General features: G+C 41.2%; 1 protein-coding gene across 1 annotated transcript in view; it reads right to left on the reverse strand.

Annotated features, from left to right (window-relative positions):
• Positions 1–200: 200 nt before the first annotated feature.
• tagln (transgelin) overlaps positions 201–21,993 on the reverse strand; it is a 25,341-nt gene continuing 3,548 nt past the window's right edge. Inside the window, exons 2-5 of the mRNA XM_080429667.1 lie at positions 7,645–7,836; positions 5,460–5,631; positions 4,879–4,981; positions 201–2,229 (exon numbers count right to left, since the gene is read on the reverse strand). Of these exons, the coding sequence (XP_080285793.1) occupies positions 2,091–2,229; positions 4,879–4,981; positions 5,460–5,631; positions 7,645–7,824 (594 nt within the window). The 5' untranslated portion in view covers positions 7,825–7,836 and the 3' untranslated portion in view covers positions 201–2,090. The remainder of the gene's footprint in view (positions 2,230–4,878; positions 4,982–5,459; positions 5,632–7,644; positions 7,837–21,993) is intronic.

The raw sequence follows: 21,993 nt of genomic DNA on the forward strand, positions 1-21,993 counted from the left end.
AACAAAACATTTTGAGATGGGGGTCCACGGCCAAATACATATCATTTTCGGGGTCCTTGACATGAAAAAGTTTGAGCACCACTGATATAGAAACATTTTTTCAGAATACTGTTGGGATTTAGAAGACATTAAGTAGAATCGGCTTCAGGTCTTAATGGGTTAAAAACCCAGACACCCAGAATCACTCAGACACACAGCAGTGATGTATTTCAAAGTCATCATTTATTAAGACAAATTTATACAAAAATACTGGAGCTGATACAGCGGGCGTAGCAATCTGCAGGAAGTGTGTCAAATAATAGTCAATATTCAATAACTGACCAGTAATTATCTCCTGTATGTTTTTAAGGGCTCGTGTCCACACAAAGCATTTAGGTTTTTTTACGCCCCGGGAATCGAACCCAGGTCTCCTGTGTGGAAGGCCAATATCTTAACCACTAGCTCAGTGGTTCTCAACCAGTGGTCCTTGAAAAATAGCAGATATACAAGCTTGTAGATCTGCTATTTTTGAACGTTTTCTTAAAATCTTTAAATTGTTTGAAGAATTGAGTAGAATCTTTGCATTTGACAGGGTCCCTGGCACAAAACATTTTCAGATGGTGGTCCGCGGACAAATGTATATCAATTTAGAAGTACTTGGCATGAAAAAGGTTGAAAACCACTGCACTAGCCTAAAGGGGAATTTGCTCTGTGCAAACGCTCTGGACAAAGCACTCCTATACGCTAAAAAACAAAAAGCTTTTGGTGGACACAGCGCCGTTAGAAACCCTGACAGTGAGTCCAGAACAATGTGTGGAGAGGCCATGACCGTGGTTCAATGTTACCAGAGCAGAGACAGTGATGAGAGATCTGGAGTAAGGTCGTTTTATTTCTCATTTCGCTCTATAATCCCACAGTTCCATGCAGTGTGTGCGGGGGGGATTTTTCAAGAAATAGTAGATCTACAAGTTCATAGCGCAGCACTCGGTGCTGCGCTATGAGCTTGTATATCTGCTATTTTTTAATAGCCAAAGAATGGTGGTTTAAGTTGATTGGGGGGCTTCGGTGTTAAAAGCAGGTTGACTACAGTTACTACCAACATTAGCGGCTTAAACAGTTTAACCACATAAAAAAAAACTGGCGTCCCTATGTTAGGCATGTCATTATAATATTGTCAAAAACCGTTAGAACTTTTGTTTTCAAAAATAGCAAAAAGTTGCAGATCTACAAGCTGAGTTTGTGAATTTAGATCTGTCTATTTTCCGCTATTTGTCGTTATACGATGAACTATACAGGGCTTACATGGTTAAAGAGTTTTTTCTGGAAACTGTTAAGACTTCAAACATTCTTGTTTCCTGGTCCACGCCGCAGGGGGGTGGGGGGGGGGTGGCAAAGCGGGGTGAGCTTTGCAATGTTGGGCAGTGCAAATATCTCTATGGCCAAATCACAATACTCAAACATCCATTCACATTGTTTCCCTGGACCTTTAGCCCCGCCTACGTGCGAGGAGACAAGGATGGAGGAATCATATAAGTTCGGTTTTAAGGAATGGGAACGTTTCCTTGCTCAGTCGGTGTAATTTTTTTAACAGCGACAGTGACAATTGTGTTGCACAGCTAGATCAGAGTTGCTGGTTCAGAAAGTTGTTTATGTCGAGGAGGAGAATTTATTCGTCACACATTCCGATGACAAAACTTCCTCTATCCTCGCTCCTCCAAAAGGAAATTAACATTTGGGACGCGAATTATTTCCGAGTCACGCTGTAGGAGGACGGAGCATTACATTTGAGTATTGGGATTTAGCCAGTGAAGGGTTCAGAGAAAGTTTTGGTATTTAGCCTGTGAAGGGTTCAGAGAAAGTATTGGTATTTAGCCTGTGAAGGGTTCAGAGAAGGGGTGAAGACTCGGGGGGTAAACGTGTAGCTCGGTCATAAAGTGGACAAAGAGTTACGGAGCAGCTTGGCTTTAGACAGAAAGGAAGAATTGGTGTTTTTGAGGGACTAGTAATGCAGCGTTTAGAGGTCGTCTTGTGGACTCTCTTAAGGGGCGGATCTGGGAGACTGAAGAGAGAGGGTTTTTCGGGGTGATGTCTGGAGGCTCGGGGTGACTTCTTCACTTGATCTGCCGGGTTGCGCCGTAGCTCATGCCCTGCTGAGAAGCTCCCTTATTGGACCCCATCTGTAGACCAATCACGTTCTTCCCCGCCTTCATCTGGTCATCGGAAAATTCCCGCTTGTTCTCCTGGGCTTTCCTACAGCGAGGGAACGGGAACGGGGATCAGAAGTCATGCTTTGAGCAAACCTGAGTTGTTGTTAAACAGCTAAAGTTTTATATTGTGATAGTAATTGACTGTTTGTTTGTTTTCCCTGTTCAGGTTTAAAAATGAAGCATGAATTCTTCGTCGCATGACGGTGCCGATCTACAAGCTCACAACGTGTCGCGGAATGCGACGTGTTGTGAGCTTGGAGGTCGGCTATTCTCACCGCCGTTGCAATCTGGGAACCCAGAACCAAATGAGAAGGAAAAACAGCGCCCTCTGCTGTTTGTACTATCTCACTTGGCTCTGGGACAATGACGACGTAGCACCCGTGCGCAAGGAAACCGGGGTTTTGGTCTGCCTTCAGCGTTTCACTTCCGGTGGTGCGACTATGTTTTCATTCCCACTAACAATATGTCTACACGGAACACTAACACCACTTCTCCCAGAGAACATGGATCGTTTTGGTTATAAGCCCACTTGTTTCTATGATAAAAGAGCAAGTTAAAATGTGAATATCTTTTTGTGGTTTTGTCTGCTCCGCGGACGCTATTGTTAAATTAATTTCGGTTGGTTTCGAGTGGGGAATGATCGGCGGACACGTAAATCTACATTTGATTGGGTAAAGCGCGGCCTGCTTCCTGATCTGAAGGCACGCCCACTTGTAGCCCAGTGTGTACACGTTATGACGAACCTTCACGACAGATTCCAACGCAGAGCAGAATCTGTTCTTGAGAGATTACCGCCGTTGTGACTGAGCATAAATTAGGCTTAAAGGGATAGTTCACACCCGAAATGACTTTTTTTCTATGGATTAGTCACCCCATGGAGACTTGAATTCATGGATATTTTTTTGGTTTTTGTCGCATTCCTAAGACAATAATTTGATGACCGGCAGCGGTTCCGTTAGGAGACGCAAAGAGTCTCCTTTGTGTTTCCTACCGGAACCGCTCCTATTGGTCCGCTGTCATGAAATTATTGGCTTAGGAATGTGACAAAAAAAAAATCCATGAATTCAAGTTTCCATGGGGTGACTAAGTGTTATATTGTGATAGTAATCGTTGCTATATAGTGTTTGTTCTGTAACAGGGGTCTCCGTGTCTCTCCTCTTTAATAGTTTTTTTAATAGTATTCCAATTCCAGACAATGATATAGCAATGATTACTATTGGAATACAGAGCCATTTAACACTGTCTTTATGAAAAGTGACTTACAGTACATTTAAATACACATTTCATAATTATCCACTTTAGTAGGAGGTCCAGATATCATCAGCTCAAGTGTGAGGATTTAGGTTATGGGAGGTCACTAAAAGGTGACTGAATGCTTTGAGGTCCCCCAAAGACCCTCTGCATCAGTGTTAATTTTGACAGCAAATGTTGATGTAGTTTTAGAATTTTTTATAAATTTCCATTTAGTCATCTGAAATGTTTTACCTTTAGTCTAGTTTTAGTTACTACATATCATAAGATATTAATCAACTTTTTGTCGGCAAAATTGTCAGTGTATCTATTCACAGTCAGTGGAAAAAAATTTATATGCTCCCTTTAGGCGACATAATCCGTTCCTACAATATTCAATTTCATTGCTATGCTGACGATACACAGCTTTATCTACCAATAACCCCGGACAACAAAGACAGTCTTCCCACCCTACATAACTGCATTACCGACATAAAAAAATGGATGTCTAACAACTTCCTTCAGCTGAACGAGAACAAATCAGAGGTTCTGGTGTTCGGCTCCCCCCTCGCCAGAGCCCAGATTGAAAACAACCTCGGCCCATTAGTTCCAAACCTCAAAGCCACAGTTAGAAACCTGGGTGTCACCTTTGACCCAGACCTCAACTTCCAACAGCACGTTAAAAAGGTCGTTCAATCGTCATTCTATCACCTTAGAAATATAGCAAAAATTAAATCATTCCTGTCCATTGCCGACTTAGAAAAAGTTGTTCATGCCTTCATCTTCTCGCGGTTAGACTACTGTAATTCTCTCTACACCTGCCTCTCCAAAAAATCGATCCACAGCCTTCAGCTGGTTCAAAATGCTGCGGCCCGTCTCTTAACTGGTACAAAAAAAATTGATCATATCACACCCATTCTAGCATCCCTCCATTGGCTCCCAGTTGAATTTAGAATTAATTACAAAATTTTACTCACTACTCATAAAGCCAGGCTAGGTCTAGCCCCAGTCTATATCTTGGACCTACTCACCCCATATGTGCCTACACGTAGTCTGAGATCTTCTAACCAAGCACTCCTGGCCATTCCAAAGGGTCTGTTAAATGCAAAAGGTCGCATGGCCTTCGCTTTCAGAGCCCCTACCCTCTGGAATGCCCTGCCCCTAGAGATCAGGCTCACAGAGTCTGTCCCCCGGTTTAAATCCCTCCTTAAAACCCACTTCTATAGATTAGCTTTTAATGCCCAGCCCTAGTCAAGTTCATGTGCATCTCTGCTTTGTTTTCTGCATTGTTTTTAATCTTTACATTGTTTTTGTTTTGTGTACTTTTGCTTTTGCTGTTTTCTTTGTAAAGCACTTTGTAACCCAGTTTTGAGAGGTGCTATATAAATAAAGTTTTATTATTATTATTATTATATTCGACGAACATTTCCCGTCATAATTTTAGTGGACGGAATGGACTCACTTGAAGAACCAGCTGGTGTCTCCTTTGTATGTCCCCTCGTCCTTGGTGACAGCCAGGCTGCCCAGAGCTGACAGGGTCCTCTGTACCGCCGCAAGGTCCTTACCTGTAACCCAGAACACACAATGAGCCTATAGCATTAGTCAGGTTTGAGTTTTTGATTTTTTTTCTCCCCAATTTAGTTGTTAACCCATGGCCGATTCTACAAAATGTCTTCTACATCCTAACAGTTTTTTGAAAAAACGTATGTTTTAATAATATCAGTGCTTCCCAAAATGATATGTATTTGGCCACGGACCCCCATCTCAAAATATGTTGTTCCAGGGACCCTCCAGCAGCAAAGATTTGAGTTAAAAATGATCGCTTTAAAAAATATATATATTCAAGATTTGAATACATTTTCACGATTCTTAAAAAAATAGCAAATCTGCAAGCTCGTAGCACGGCACTCTGTGCCACGGCACGAGCTTGAAGATCTGCTATTTAAAAAAAAAATCAACAACAAAAAAAACGTGACCCAGGTAGGATGCGTAAATTAGGTCAGACTTTGGTGCTCTACGGAGAGCGTTAGAAGGCCTTCGTACCTTCCCAGAGGTCCACGGTCTGGAACATGTCCGTCTTGGTGACTCCGTACTTCTCGGCGGCGTTGAGGAACTGAGAGATCTGCTCCATCTGTTTGAAGGCCATGGTGGAGCTGGCGATCTTCTTCACCGGCTTGTTGTCAGTGAACAGACTGTTGATCAGCTCACTGAGCACCTGATGCATGGAGAGAGACAGAGAATACTGTGGTCAGGACAGTGTCCTGATAGTCTTTGGCTATTAAAGAAAAGCAGATGTACAAGCTCGTAGCGCGCGCTACGAGCTTGTACATCTGCTTTTTTGCAGTGGTGGAAAGTACATTTACTTAAGTACTGTACTTAAGTATAATTTTGAGGTATTTGTACTTTACTTGAGTATTTCCAATTTCCAATACTTTTACTTCTACTCCACTACATCTCAGAGGCAAATATTGTACTTTTACTCCAATACAATTATTTGAAAACTTTAGTTACTAGTTACTTTTCAGATATAAACTATGATATAATGAAACACACATTAACCACTTTAGCCCTATTTTATACATAGGCTATTTGAAAATAGCAGATCTACAAGCTCACAACGCGTCGCAGCGCGACGCGTTGTGAGCTTGTAGATCGGCTATTTTCAAATATTTTGTACTTTTACTTTTGGTACTTTAAGTACATTTTGATGCCAATACTTTTGTACTTTTACTCAAGTAAATTTTTAATTTTGGATTTTTACTTGTAACAGAGTATTTTTATATTGCAGTATTGGTACTTTTACTTAAGTAAAGAATTTGAGTACTTTTTCCACCACTGCTTTTTTTTAATCACGATTATTTTGGCAAATCTTTGAATATATATTATTTGAAGGCGAACATTTGTTACTTAAATCTTTGCTTCTGGTGGATTCTACACATACATCCTAACAGTAATTTTTTTTAAATGTAGATTTGCCCGGACGGTTGGCGTTACCGTCTGAGCACCTATAGGCTGGTAATCAGGCCTGACAGCGTGTCGCGGGTTTCGACTCCTGATCCCAACGACCTTTGCTGTGTGTCACCCCCCCACAGTGGTGGAAAGTAACTAAGTACATTTACTTAAGTACTGTACTTAAGTACAATTTTGAGGTATTTGTACTTTACTTGAGTATTTCCAATTTCCAATACTTTTACTTCTACTCCACTACATCTCAGAGGCAAATATTGTACTTTTACTCCACTACAATTACTTGAAAACTTTAGTTACTAGTTACTTTTCAGATATAAACTATGATATAATGAAACATACATTAACCACTTTAGCCCTATTTTATACCTAGGCTATTTGAAAATAGCAGATCTACAAGCTCACAACGCGTCGCATCGCGACGCGTTGTGAGCTTGTAGATCGGCTATTTTCAAATATTTAGTACTTTTACTTTTGGTACTTTAAGTACATTTTGATGCCAATACTTTTGTACTTTTACTCAAGTACATTTTTAATTCTGGACTTTTACTTGTAACGGAGTATTTTTATATTGCAGTATTGGTACTTTTACTTAAGTAAAGAATTTGAGTACTTTTTCCACCACTGCCAACGACCTTTGCTGTGTGTCACCCCCCCCATCTCTCTCCCCATTTCCTGTCAGTCTACTATCCTATCAAGAAAGGCAGAAATATAAATAAATATATTTAAAAAAATATAATATCAGTGGTTCTCAAACCTTTTCATGTCAAGGACCACCCAAAATGATATGTATTTGGCTGTGGACCCCCATCTCAAAATATGTTGTTCCAGGGACCCCCCAGAAGCAAAGATTTGAGTTTAAAAATATATAAATATTCAAAGATTTGCACACATTTTCAAGATTTTTCAAAAATTGCAGATCCTGTTTTTAGCAAAATTATAAAATGTGGTACGCTATATTCAGAAACAGTTCAGTTCAGAAACCTGCCTACCAGTGACATCATCGGTAGGCAGGTTTGTTTATTTTCTGTTATGCAAGAACAGTGGCTTCTATTTACCAGGAAGGCCCCTGTGATTGGCCAGTAGTCGCTGTGATTGACAGTTCTTCCTAAACCTAACCTTAACCCTAACCTCAGTTAAACTATGCCTGCCAGGAAGCCAATCAGACACAGGTAGGGCATGTCTATATGGGTGGGTCTTCCTATAACCTATATAATCCATCATTTAGCTTCAGTAAAAAGGTTCATCTTGTGTAACTCACACATCCGTCTTTGAGCCAGGCCTGGAACTCCATCTTGCCGGCCTCAGGCTTGCCCACACCGGAGCCACACTGCAGGACGATCCACTCCACCAGGATCTGCTCCAGCTCCGCGTCGTACTTGCTGTCGATCTTGTCCTGAACCTGCCGGCTCATCCCGTAAGACGGACCCTTGTTAGCCATGCCGACCACGCCCTGACAGAGTGCATCATGGGAGATGGAGGCAGATGGATGGTGGTGGTGGATGGATGGATGGATGGATGGATGGTGGAATGGAGAGAAGCAAGGCAGAGAAAGTAAGCGTTAAATAGCTCTATTTTCACATAGTAATCATTGTTTATATAGAGTGTTTGTTCAGTAACATGGCTCCTCCTCTTTCTTCAGTTCTTCAGTGAAACCAGAAAATACATGTTCAGGTCAGGATACCAATTTCATCCAATCAGAGGAGGGAACTCATACAGGATAAACAGGGGAAATCAGAAGTGATTAAAAGTAAATGAATTCATAATGTGGAATCGCAATACTACAAAATGCTGATAAATGGGTACTCTCTCTCCTGATTGGATGACACTGGCAAACCATATATGGGCGGTTTGTGGTTGATGCAAAACAATAGCTCCGCCTACTGTAGCCAACACACTGTATACACACATGCAAATGCATGCAAATGAACACTTCGGCACGTGAAGATAAACAGGACATTCGCGCACACACACACACACACACACACACACACACACACACACACACACACACACACACACACACACACAGTGGTGGAAAAAGTACTCACATTTTAGTGAGTCAAAATATCAATACTGCAATGTAGAAATACTCCATTACAAGTAAAAGTCCGGAATTCAAAATGTACTTGAGTACAAAAGTTTTGGCTTAAAAATGTACTTAAAGTACCAAGAGTAAAACTACTCTTTATGCAGAATGTCCCATTTCATAAATTTTCCAAAAAAGAAAATAATTTGAAAATAGCTGATCTACAAGCTCACAATGCGTCGCATCACGACGCATTGTGAGCCTGTAGATCGGCTATTTTCAAATGGGCAAATATATATATAGGGCTAGTAACTAAAGTTTTCAAATAATTGTAGTGGAGTAAAAGTACAACATTTGCCTCTGAGATGTAGTGGAGTAGAAGTAAAAGTATTGAGAATTGGAAATACTCCAGTAAAGAAAAAAATTGTTCGTAAGTACAGTACTTGAGAGTAAATGTACTTAGTTACCTTCCACCACTGCACACACACACACACACACACACACACACACGCACACACACACACACACACACACACACACACACACACACACACACACACACACACACACACACACACACACACACACACACACAATAACACTCTCCACATAGCAGTACATAAACATACTGACATGCTTCAGGCCAAAGGCCGTGTGTATAAAAGCATCTTTATTTATTCACCACCAGGTTGAACACAGAGAAACAAAAACACACAGACTACATGTCAACAGCCCTTTGTTCTGCCAGGACCTGCATGTGTCTCCTAATGCACACCAATACATCCTGCCAGGACCTGTGTGTATGTCCCAAGGCTAAAGTGGTGTACAATGGGAGCTCTGTAATAATAGCTATAGCTGCTTTTTCACCGTGTTCACATTCACTGAGTCATTCACTTACATTCTCTCACATTCTCTCTCTCTCTCTCTCTCTCTCTCTCTCTCTCTCTCTCTCTCTCTCTCTCTCTCTCTCTCTCTCTCTCTCTCTCTGGGTTTGGGGAGTGAATCTGTTTATTGTTTTTAATCACTTAAAGGGAAATTAAACCTTGGTTGATTTAGTAGTTTGTTTTCCCTGTTCAGGTTTAACAATGAAGCATGAAGCCCAATGCATTCTTCGTTGCATGACGGTGCCGACAATACAAGCTCACAACGTGTCGCGGAATGCGACGTGCTGTGAGCTTGTAGGTCGGCTATTTTCACCGCCGTTGTGACAGAGCATAAATTAGGCTTAAAGGGATAGTTCACCCCCTAAATGTATCTTTTTTCCCATCGATTAGTCACCCCATGGAGACACAAAGAGTCTCCTTTGTGTCTCCTACCGGAACCGCTGCCTACCGGTCCGCTGGTCATCAAATTATTGACTTAGGAATGCGACAAAAACTAAAAAAAACTTTTACAAACAGAATCAAACGTTTTATGGTCATGATTCACCAGGACCCTGGATGGCTTGATTCTAGGCTTAAAATAATTGATATAAATATTTTTGGAAATGTCAATGGAAAAAATGCATTGACTATTTTGGAGTGGAACCAGAAAATGGCCGTGCTGTGCCCTCTAGCGGCCCGCTTTGCGGTGAGATCAAAGCGTGTCATAACTCTCTCTCTCTATGGGTCTGAGTACACCTTGATGTAAGCAACACAGCTGCATCTAATCTTATCTTATCTTATCTTATTTTATCTTACTATCTTACTACTATATAATTGACAAAAGCTCCGAAAGTTCGTGCGGGATTCGCAAGCACAGGATCACTCCACATGCCTCCAAGACCCGCCACAGACTGTTGATCAGAGCTCTGGCTATGTGTTTTAGGCTCCTCACCCCACCTCGATCAGTGATCAGACTCTCGGCTTGATTGATTTTGCGATTTGCCTATCAGACCCTCAGCCTGATCTAGCAGGTTGCCATAGCAACCAGATACAGGAAGTCTGACCTCCTTATCACCTGACCACGGTTGGGAGGTTGGGAGGTTGGGACTAGAGGTTAGGGCCGCAAAGCAAAGCGGGGAGTGAGGAGAGGGGAGGAGCCGAGAGGAGAGGCCAGAGGGGCTGGACTTCGCATGATGTGTGTGCAGAGTGACTATAGGCCAGTGCTGTCTGGACCAACCTCGGATCGGGCCTAGATGTGTCAGATTAATAATGGGTGTGTTGGATTTAGGTGTGTCTCTGCTTGCACACCCGCGGCTCTGGACACATAAATCAAACACACCCGTTATCAATGATTAGCTGCAGCTAATGTTGCTTATTGTTAGTCTGCCATGTTTTATTTAATCCGTTTCATGACCCCTTTAAGCCCTAAAATTGTCTATTTAAAAAAAATGCCGATCTACAAGCTCACAACGGGTCACTTTGTTGTTGTGACGCATTGTGATTGTGTAGATCTGCTATTTTTTTTAAATTGTTTTGGATTTTTTTGGGGGGTGGAGATTTTCACCTTTAAGGACATGCCTGAAATGTGGATGTCTGAGTGAAAGTGGTTAAACTAAGGTCTTTCATGTCTTTATATGTTGTTGTTTTTTCCCCTTATATTTCATTTATATAAAAAATGACACACACACACACACACACACACACACACACACACACACACACACACACACACACACACACACACACACACACACACACACACACACACACACACACACACACACACACACACACACACACACACACACCATGCCAGCATGTTTGCTAGCCATTGTGTCAGCTCTGCTGCTCCGGTACAGATTGCTCTGTTTTTGGGCCAAAGTGACAAGAAGCCCAGATCAAAGTGCTCTCTGCACCATCACCTTAGTTGCCATGGTGATGTCAGGTCACTTCAACTTCCTGTTCCTGAAGGCGGGGAGGGGGTCAAAGGTTAAGAGTTAAGTCCCAGAAGGTTATACCCCAATGAGTGTCTCCAAGCCCTGGCTGGAAGTAAATGTGTTATAGCGTGTGTTATATATATTTACATTTTTATCACACCATTTTTGTAACCCATTTTTGTAACCCATTGCCAAATTGCCTAAACTGTAATCGTGGGCGCTACTCTCCCTCTGCCAGCCTGGGGAAAGCGAGCTTCCTCATGCTTCCTTTAATGCATGCCGCTACGTATCACCTGACAGGGGGGAGTTTCCCCGGTAGGACGTAGCGCGTGGAAGGAACACGTTATTCCAACCAGTTCCTTTCCCCTCCATCAGGCGCCCCGGCTGACCAGGGGGAGGCGGTATAGAGACCAGGATTACTGCATGTTTTTGTGAGGGTATTAACTACCCTAGGGAACACGGGGAGAACATGCAAACTCCACACAGAGTAGGCCCTTTCACCAACCCCACCTAGGGTAGCGCCCACAGCGTCCCCGGCGGGAAATTGAACCCAGGACCTTCTAGCTGTGAGGCGACAGTTGAGTCGAGTCACAGTTGACAACAATGGAATGAAAACTAGTTTACAGCCGGAGTAGGGCAGTCAGCGCCACCCTCTAGGCCGTCAATGAGAACTGCAGCGTTCTCAGTACTTCCTTAATAGCCTGGTTGTCAGCGATAACAAACTCTGTTGTTTTCATTCAGGGAGGGAATGCATTTTTTCCCGTAGGCCTGTGTTTGTCTTTTTGATTCATTGTGTGTGTGTGTGTGTGTGTGTGTGTGTGTGTGTGTGTGTGTGTGTGTGTGTGTGTGTGTGTGTGTGTGTGTGTGTGTGTGTGTGTGTGTGTGTGTGTGTGTGTGTGTGTGTGTGTGTGTGTGTGTGTGTGTGTGCGTGCGTGCGTGCGTGCGTGCGTGCGTCGCAAACAAACCGCTGGAACAATTAGTACCAAATGTCTTGTAAACACAGTCAGTGACATAACTCAGTACAAACACTAATACGTTTTCACATCTGAGGAAAAAAAATAGGTTGTGCTTCAACAGTGGGATTGTCAAAGAAACCCCGAAATCCAGTAAACATAATTTCCAAAAGATGTGTAAAAGGTACGGTAACACATCCCACATTTAAGGTCAAAAGGACAAAATAATTCAATTTCCACTTATTTCGTCTCACCTCAGACAAACCAAGCCCTCCTTGTCAAGTATTCATTGTATTCGATATGGTTCAAATACAGAACACACATAGGCCTACATACATTACATGGTACATTTTTTACTCAAGTAAAAGTGTCAATACTGCAATGTAGAAGTACTCTGTTACAAGTAAAATAACGGAATTCAAAATTGACTTCAGTAGAACTACAAAAGTATTGGCAAAAATGTACTTAAAGTACCAAAAGTAGAAAGTACTCATTATGCAGAATGTCCCATTTCACAAGTTTTCAAATATATAAAATGTCCATTTAAAAAAAAAAAAAGCAGATCTACAAGCTCACAATGTGTCACAAGCTTGTCTATCGGCTATTTTCAAATGGCTGAAATGTATAGGGCTGAAGTGGGTAATGTGAGTTTTGTAATAATAATCTAAATCTACAAAGTAACCAGTAACTACAGTTTTCAAATAAATATAGTGGAGTAAAAGTATTGTAAATTGGAAATACTCAACTAAAAACAAGGTACAAATATGTCAAAATTGTACTTAAGTAAATAGTTACTTTCCACCACTGGTTCTGCGTGTAGAAGAAGGAAGGCACTGAGGCAAACAGACAATTAAAGCCTTGTTTTATTCATAGGGTTCAGCCAAATAACGTTTTGGATGTCAATATGTCTTCAGGTCATCACAACCTTGTTCCCGTGGCATCCATGCATCTTTATAGAAACATTACAACAGGAATGTTGGTCTGGTGTGTACTTAAAGTTGTGTGTAGTTAAAGTTGTGTTGTGTGTGTGTAGTTAAGTTGTGTGCTGTGTTTTTTTTTCCATTGGCCACACTACAGTATAGTCCTTGGCCTCTCACAAACAGCCACAGTAACAACCACTCCGCACTCTGTTCCTTAACACACTGACGTCATGTTCACTACAACACTGCGCACCCGCTGACCTGTCTGTCTGTCTGTCTGTCTGTCTGTCTGTCTGTCTGTCTGCCTGCCTGCCTGTCTGTCTGTCTGTCTGTCTGTCTGTGTGCGTGTGCGTGTGCGTGTGCGTGTGTGTGTGACTGTGTGTACATTGCTGTGTACCCATTGACCTCTCTATCCTGCATGTCTGGAGCAGAAGAGAGGAGAAAGTAACACTTAAGGCGGCTCCATATTTCACAGAGAGTCCAACCCAACGAGAACTTTCTTTTTTCTCCCTTCAGTTTGCCGACTCAGAGAAAGTTCAGGGAGGTCGACAGTGTTTCATACAGACTGACAGTGGTGGAAAAAGTACTGCATTTTTTTACTTAAGTAAAAGCATCAATACCACAATGTATAAGTAGCCTACTCTGTTACAAGTAAAAAGCCTCTGTTCAAAATGTTACTTGAGTAAAAGTACAAAAGTATTGGCATCAAAATATACTGTACCAAAAGTAAAAGTATACTAAAATGTTTGAAAATAGCCGATCTATACAAGCTCACAACGCGTTGCGATGCGACGTGTTGTGAGCTTGTAGATCGGCTATTTTCAAATAGCCTAGGTATAAAATAGGGCTAAGGGTTAATGTATGTTTTATAATGTAATAATTCATATCTGTAAAGTAACTAGTAACTAAAGTTTTCAAATAATTGTAGTGGAGTAAAAGTACAATATTTGTCTCTGAGATGTATGGAGTAGAAGTAAAAGTACTGAAAATTGGAAATACTCCAGTAAAGTAAAAGTACCTCAAAATTGTACTTGAGTACAAGTACTTAGTTACTTTACACCACTGCATACTGACACACAACTCTTCTTCTGAGTTCTGAACTGCAGACCCAGCAGACCCAGCAGTCCAACTCAATGATAGATCTCCCTCCAACGCACTGTGGGAAATGTGTAAGAGAGTTATGGAGCTTTCACTATATCTGTCTACAGGCTGTGTTTATGCATGGTCACTATAGCAACACAGTCTCACACACAGTGGTGTAAAGTAACTAAGTATATTTACTCAAGTACTGTACATCAGTATTTTCTTTTTTACTTTATTGGAGTATTTCCAATTCTCAGTACTTTTACTTCTACTCCACAAAATCTCAGAGGCAAATTTAATACTTTTGCTCTTTGTAGATTTGTATTATTATATTATAAAACATACATTAACCACTTCAGCCCCATTTTATACCTAGGCTATTTGAAAATAGCTGATCTACAAGCTCACAATGCGACGCGTTGTGAGCTACTTTGTGAGCTACGTTGTGAGTACTTTTACTTTTGGTACTTTAAGAATATTTTGATGCCAATACTTTTGTACTTTTACTCAGGTAACATTTTGAACACTGGCCTTTTACTTGTAACAGAGTATTTTTATGTCGTGGTATTGCTACTTTTACTTAAGTAAAATATCTGAGTACTCCACTGTACCACCACTGCAGGGTGTGTTTATGCATGGTCACTATAGCAACACATTAACACACATAAGTGTCATTTATTGCCGCTCTGTCATTGTTGTCACTCCCTAATGCGTCACTATAGAACTACAAAAACTAAAACGCACGTATTGGAGCTTCAGATACTACTCGAAGCGAGTCAACTTAAACCCTCAATACTTAGTAAACTTGACCTTTGGCTCTGTACTTAGTAGGGGTGTGGGAAGAAAAAGATTCATGCTCGAATCGCGATTCTAATGTTGGACGATTCAGAATCGATTCTCATTTTCCAAAAATCTTTTTTTTTAATTACTTTATTATTTTTTATTTTATTTTTTTTCCAGTATCTTTGTATAATGAAATGTTTGAGAAGTGGTAATGGGCTGAACCGAAAAAAAAAAACAGTTTTGAATCGAGAATTGTTTTAAATCGAAAAGAAAATTGATTTTGAATAAAAAAAATTAAAGAAAATGAATTAGAGAATCGTTTGTTTTGAAAAAAATCGGAAAAAATCGGAATCGTGACCCCAAGAATCGGAATCGAATCGAATCATGAGAAGACGATTCACAGCCCTAGTACTTAGAATGCTCTTTTCCCCTTTGCACCAAAACATCTTAGATGAAAATAGCTGATTTAAAAGCTCACAATCTCCTCCGCGTCATCAGTGCCCATACCCTAGGTGAGGTTGGCCAAAGGGCCTTTCTGTGTGGAGCTTGCATGTTCTCCCCTTGTCCCCTAGGGTAGGTACCCTCACAAAAAACCACATGCAGTAATCCTGGTCTCTATACTGCCTCCCCCTGGTCAGCCGGGGCGCCTGATGGAGGGGAAAGGAACTGGTTGGAATAACGTGCTCCTTCCACGCGCTACGTGCTACCGGGGAAACTCCCCCCTGTCAGGTGATAAGAAGCGGCCTGCTCGCTCCTCATGCATTGAAGGAAAGCATGAGCTCAGGTCGGGGCTCTCCCCAGGCTGGCAGAGGGAGAGTAGCGCCCAGGATTACAAGCCTAGGCATTGGCACTGGGTGAAAAAAAAAGGGTTACAAAAAAAAGAAGCTCACAAGCTTGTACTATATGCAGGTCTGCTATTTTGGGTGAATGTTCACACCAGAATAGGGATCCTGGGGAATAGGTTCAAGTGGTTAATGTAAATATAATAAAGTTCCTATCACACAAATATTTGGCATTCCCCCTGTAGTAACTCTGAGGACCCCCTAGGGGGTCCCGGAGCCCCTGTTGAAGACCCCAGCCTTAATAATGTCTTCCTCCCAAACTACCTCATGCCAAATCTATTCGGATCATACCGTAGAATAGTCTGAGAGCTCTCTAAACTAACGGGACCCCAGGGCTCCACCGTTCCATTCCTGTTCCAGCCTCTAGCATTTTAACGTGTGCCCTGGGACGTCTTGTTATGTTTGGGATTAGTCCCACAGCTCATAACTCAAGGAAACTTTTTAAACAAGCTTCTGTTGGAGTCTGTCTGCCTGTCTGCCTGTCTGCCTGTCTGCCTGTCTGCCTGTCTGTCTGTCTGTCTGTCTGTCTGTCTGTCTGTCTGTCTGTCTGTCTGTCTGTCTGTCTGTCTGTGTCTTACTGTCTGTCGTGTCGGCTGCAAACCTTGAATGTCCAATAAAACCTCTCCTCTTTATTAAAAGTAATTGAAAAATACATGGCCCCCTCATACTTTTGCAGGACAATATCGTTCACCAAAAGCAGAGATCTAACCAGAGATCAGAGAACCAGAGATCTACTAGCTCACAATGCGTCGCGATGCGACGCATTGTGAGCTTGTAGATCGGCTATTAAAAAAAAAAAAAATCTACATTTTAGACCTATTGATAACTTGTGAAACGGGAGATTCTGCATAACGAGTACTTTCACTTTTGGTACTTTAAGTATATTTTGATGCCAATACTTTTGTACTTTTATCAAGTACATTTTTATTACCGGACTTTTACTTGTAACAGAGTATTTCTGCAGTGCATATTGATACTTTTAAACTTACATTTGAGTACTTTTTCCACCACTTCCTCTGGTAGGGTCAATAAAGGTCAAATTAATTTCAGATTTTTCATTAAAGTATTTCTCCTTTTTGTGGTAGCAAAGCTATAGCTGCGTTCAGAAGGCCCTGTTCCCCATGAACTAAGGCGATAGCACCATTTCTCATCTTTTCCAGTCCAACCCCACTGTTCTGTTTGTGTCGCTCTGTTTGTCTGCGTTGCCACGGTTACGCCAGTCTGAAAAGCCACAACAGGAAGCGAGTGCGAGGTCCGCTTTGGTGTGTGTGTGCGTGCGTGCGTGCGTGCGTGCGTGCGTGCGTGCGTGCGTGCGTGCGTGCGTGCGTGCGTGCGTGCGTGCGTGCGTGCGTGCGTGCGTGCGTGCGTGCGTGTGTGTGTGTGTGTGTGGCCACATGACGTCGTTCGTAGCTAAACTAACCGCTGTTTGGTGGTTTGGTGCTTTGCATGGTTTCCTGCCAGCAGAATGAAGCTGTTATAGATACAGTATGGTGTTGTTTGGCAGAGTGGCTCTATGCTCTCTCTAATCATATTGCCCTGGTTTTGGACAAAAGAATCTGTTTCAGAACATTATTGGTAGCGTAGTGTGGCCTGGTGTCGAGACTCTGAACCCTTTAGTCAGTTTAGTGCATTGGTTCTCAAAGTGGGGTCCGGGGACCCCCAGGGGTCCTTGGAGGGGGGTACCAGGGGGTCCCCAGCTAAATTAGTTAATAAAGCGTCACAATCATTCAAAAACCCTTTATCCATACTTTGGCTATTGAAAAATAGCAGATCTACAAGTGTAGATCTGCTGTTTTCGAAAAATCTTGAAAATGTGTACAAATCTTTTAATACTTTTTTATTAACAGAGAACATTTTTAACACAAATCTTTGCTTCTGGGGGTCCCTGGCACAACACATTTTCAGGTGGGGGTCCGTGGCCACATACAATGTTCTACTGGATCTCTTCTCCACTAGTCCCTCACTAACATTATAATTAGTCTAGTTTGTTGATGAAATTGTCAATATATTTAGTCTTAGTTTTAGTCATCATAGCTTGTTTTTTTATTTAGTTTTGGTCAGTGAAAAAAGGTAGTCGACCAACATTTTTCATCATAGTTTTAGTCGACAAAATCAACACTGCTGGAAGTGTGCTATCAGATTCAGCTCAGTGACTCAACTCCATGTCAATGCCATATGGGTGGTTCATCCCTGCTGCTGTGACCACTATTTATCTATTTATTATGGGTCATTTGATAGGAGGTTAACTGACTAAAGTACTTTTACTTGTGGTACTTTAAGCACATTTTGATACCAATATACTTTTGTACTTTTACTCATAAAACATACATTAACCACTTTAGCCTTATTTATACATACTGTAGGCTATTTGAAAGTAGCCGATACAAGCTCATAATCCGTCGCACTACTTTTGGTATATTTTGATGCCAATACTTTTGTACTTTTACTCAAGTAAATTTAGAATTCCGGACTTTCACTTGTAACAGAGTAGTTCTACATTGCAGTATTGATACTTTTACTTAAGTAAAACATTTGAGTACTTTTCCCACCACTGTAAATTAGTTCTCTCTTCTGATTGGATGAGGTTGGCAACCCACCTGGAAATGTGTAAACCAAAGAGCTGGAGAGACATGGAGACCCCTCGTACTGAACAAACACTCTGTAGCAATTTAACACTTATTCTAACAAAATAAATATCACTTAATGCACCTTTTAAAATGCAGTGATGACGCTATAGAGACGTTATTAGATATTTTTTTTGTTTGGCCCAAGACTTTCAGGACCGGATCGTTAAAGACACAATCATGGATTTAATGGTCGGCTGTCTGGCCAGGGACCAGCTAGTTAAACCACAGCACAGATGTGACACAATGTCATTGGATTTAAGTCCCAGCCCAAAGGCACATAGTCAAAATGTGGAGCGTTTTCATATCATCTGGATGCAGTTATGATGGTTAGCCGTAATCGCTTTACAAATCTTTTCAGCGTGACTCTCTTATGATTTAAACGGAGAATCTAAAATTATCCCTAAATGCTTCCAACCTCTGTTACCAGTTGAATTAGCTCACTCACTCCATTAGCAATCCCCTGAGCGTCCGCGTTGCCACGTCTGCTTATTATAAGCAACGTTGGGCAGTTTTTTTCTGTAAAGTCGCTTGAAAATATCAGGGTATTTTGGTCTTGTTTCTGAAAGTGTTGTTGCTTATTTGGGCTTCCTGTCTAATGTTGTTCTCAAACATGTTCATGTCAAGGACCACCAAATTAACATGTATTTGGCAATGGGACCCCCATCTGAAAATTCTTAGTGCCAGTGACCCCTGTGCCAGATTTGTGTTGTTCAACATTTTTCACTTTTTTTCCCCAAGATATTTTTGGGAAAATAGCAGATCTACAAGCTCACGCATCGCGACGCGTTGTGAGCCTGTAGATCAGCTATTTTCAAAATGCCGATATGGGTTTAAAGTGCTCATGTGGCCCGATCGCTTCTTTTGGGCTTGTTTTCATAGACCCGGTTGCCTTATTTCTCTCGCGAAATGTGGCAACACTGCCTAGCGTCCCTATTCTGGGGGCGAACGTTTAGCTGGAAAAGAAAACAGCCGACCTTATGAAGCAAAGTTTTAGTTTCATGTACTGTAATTAAAGCAGTGGTTCTCCAACTTTTTCATGTCAAGGACCCCCAAAACAATGTGTTTTTTTTGGCTGCAGACCCCCTGTCTCCCAAAAAGAATTTGTGCCACGATTTTTCAAAAATAGCAGATATGAGCTTGTAGATCTACTATTTTTGAATAGCCAAAAGTATAAAAATATGGATAAAGGGGTTAAGATGATTGTGATGCTGGAGACCCCCTGGTATCCCCCCCAACTAAGGACCCTTGGGGTCCCCGGACCCCACTTTGAGAACCATAATACTGTAAAGGTTGGGTCTGGACAGCGTCTAGGCTGCCATGGACCTGATATACCGATATCTGCTCCAGATGTTGATCTGCTCCACATGTGGCTACTGAGCTGTAAGGCTGTCCACTGGGACCTTACTGCAGCTACTGCTCAGTGGTGGAAAAAGTACTCACATGTTTTACTTAGGGCAGAGTCACTGCCCATCTTTCGCCGCAGGCTGAAAACCCACCTCTTCAGGAAACACTACCCTTCCTCTTCGCCTTGCCTACTTGTTGTTAACTAGTTGTACGAACTCTTGTTTTATTATTGTATTGTTTTATTGGATCTTCTTTAGTCGGTACACTTATTTGTTTTAGCTCTTGCTCATTTGATTTTGCTATTTGTCTCATCTGTTTATGAAAGTAGGTAGCTGATATATTGCACTTTTACCTTAGCGCTAGGTATACTCTTGGTTGCCTGTTTTAGCAGGAAATGCACTTACGACTTCTGCTGATTAGTAGTTTCCCTGCCTACCTATGTTGAATGCACTTATTGTAAGTCGCTTTGGATAAAAGCGTCTGCTAAAAATGACTGTAATGTAATGTAATGTAATGTAATGTAAAAGTATCAATACAACAACTCTACTCTTGCTACTCTGTTGCAAGTAAAAGTCCGGAATTTCAAAATGTACTTGAGTAAAAGTACAAAAAGTATTGGCATCAAAAATGTACTTAAAGTACCAAAAGTAGAAAGTATTCATTATGCAGAATGTCCCATTTCACAAGTTTTCAAATGTATACATTGTATTAAAATATTTTGAAAATAGCAGATCTACAAGCTCACAATGCGACGCATTGTGAGCTTGTAGATCGACTATTTTCAAAGGCCCGAAATGTATAGGGCTGAAGTGGTTAATGTATGTTTTGTAATAATAATCTACAAAGTAACTAGTAACTAAGGTTTTCAAATAATTGTAGTGAAGTAAAAGTACAATATTTGCCTCTGAGATGTAGTGGAGTAAAAGTAAAAGTACTGACTATTGGAAATACTTCAGTAAAGTAAAAAAAATACCTCAAACGTAAGTACAGTACTTGAGTAAATGTACTTAGTTACTTTACACCACTGCTGCTGGCCTGCTCTGACCCGCTGCTGGGAGAAGAAGTAATCAATCCCAGTACTGGACCAGTAGGGGCGCTCGAGGACCCCCGGAACCCCCTCAACCAGGACCCCTGGGTGTCCCCGGAACCCCCCCTCCACACACTTTGAGAACCAAAGTCTGTCTCTGTCTGTCTGTCTGTCTGTCTGTCTGTCTGTCTGTCTGTCTGTCTGTCTGTGTGGTCAGTAGGAATGACTGCCCTGGATGACAGTTCTGCTGATGTCCATGTTGTTGTGGAGAAAGTACTCAAATGTTTCACTTAAGTAAAAGTATCAATACCGCAATGTAGAAACACTCTGTTACAAGTAAAAGGCCTGTGTTAAAAAAGAAAGTACGAAAGTATTGCCATCAAAGTATACCTAAAGTATCAAAAGCAAACGTACCAAAATGTTAGCCGATCTCCAGTAAAGTAAAAACACCTCAAAATTGTACTTAAGTACAGCACTTGAGTAAATGTACTATAGTTACTTTCCACCACTGTCAGTAGGAATGACAGCTCCATGCTGATGACCATGTACGGTAGCAGTGGATCACTGGGTAAAGCAAACAAAGACACCTCAGTGTTAACATCTCTGTCAGCTGGAAACCTTCTATGTCCAATACTGTTACTTTACAGGAAATAGAAATGTGTTCCAATGGATCGAATGTAGTTATTATATTTAAAAAAAAACTAATTTGACTGGGAGACAGTCATCTAGCATTTTTTCATTTTCATTCTTTCATGTCATATGAAAGCAGGGAATCATAGCAAAATAATGACATATTGGTTAATGAGATAGTTTTGAAACTACAGCTTATAGAATTGAAGTCAAGTTAAAACTCTTAAAGGGATACTTCACTTTCACATAAAATAAACATTACAAAAATATATTAAAAATAAATGAAAAAAGTAATGGAAAATTCATGGCCCCCTCACGCATTAGAGTGTCCTACTAATGTGTGAGGGGGCCTTTATTTTGCCATAACTTAATGTTTATTTTATGTGAAAGTGAAGTATCCCTTTAAGTAGAGAAAACACCATTTGAATTAGAGGTTGCTAGCTCTAACCTTATATCTTAGCTACATGTTTATGCATTTATTTCATATTTACATGTCGATTTAAGCTCTGACATTTATGTCAGACATACTCCAGTATGTGAAGAGTCTAACTGGGCTATTAACTCATTTTGGA

The sequence above is a fragment of the Gymnoscopelus braueri genome (assembly GCF_963280865.1).
Source record: "Gymnoscopelus braueri genome assembly, chromosome: 5".
Lineage (NCBI taxonomy): Eukaryota > Metazoa > Chordata > Actinopteri > Myctophiformes > Myctophidae > Gymnoscopelus > Gymnoscopelus braueri.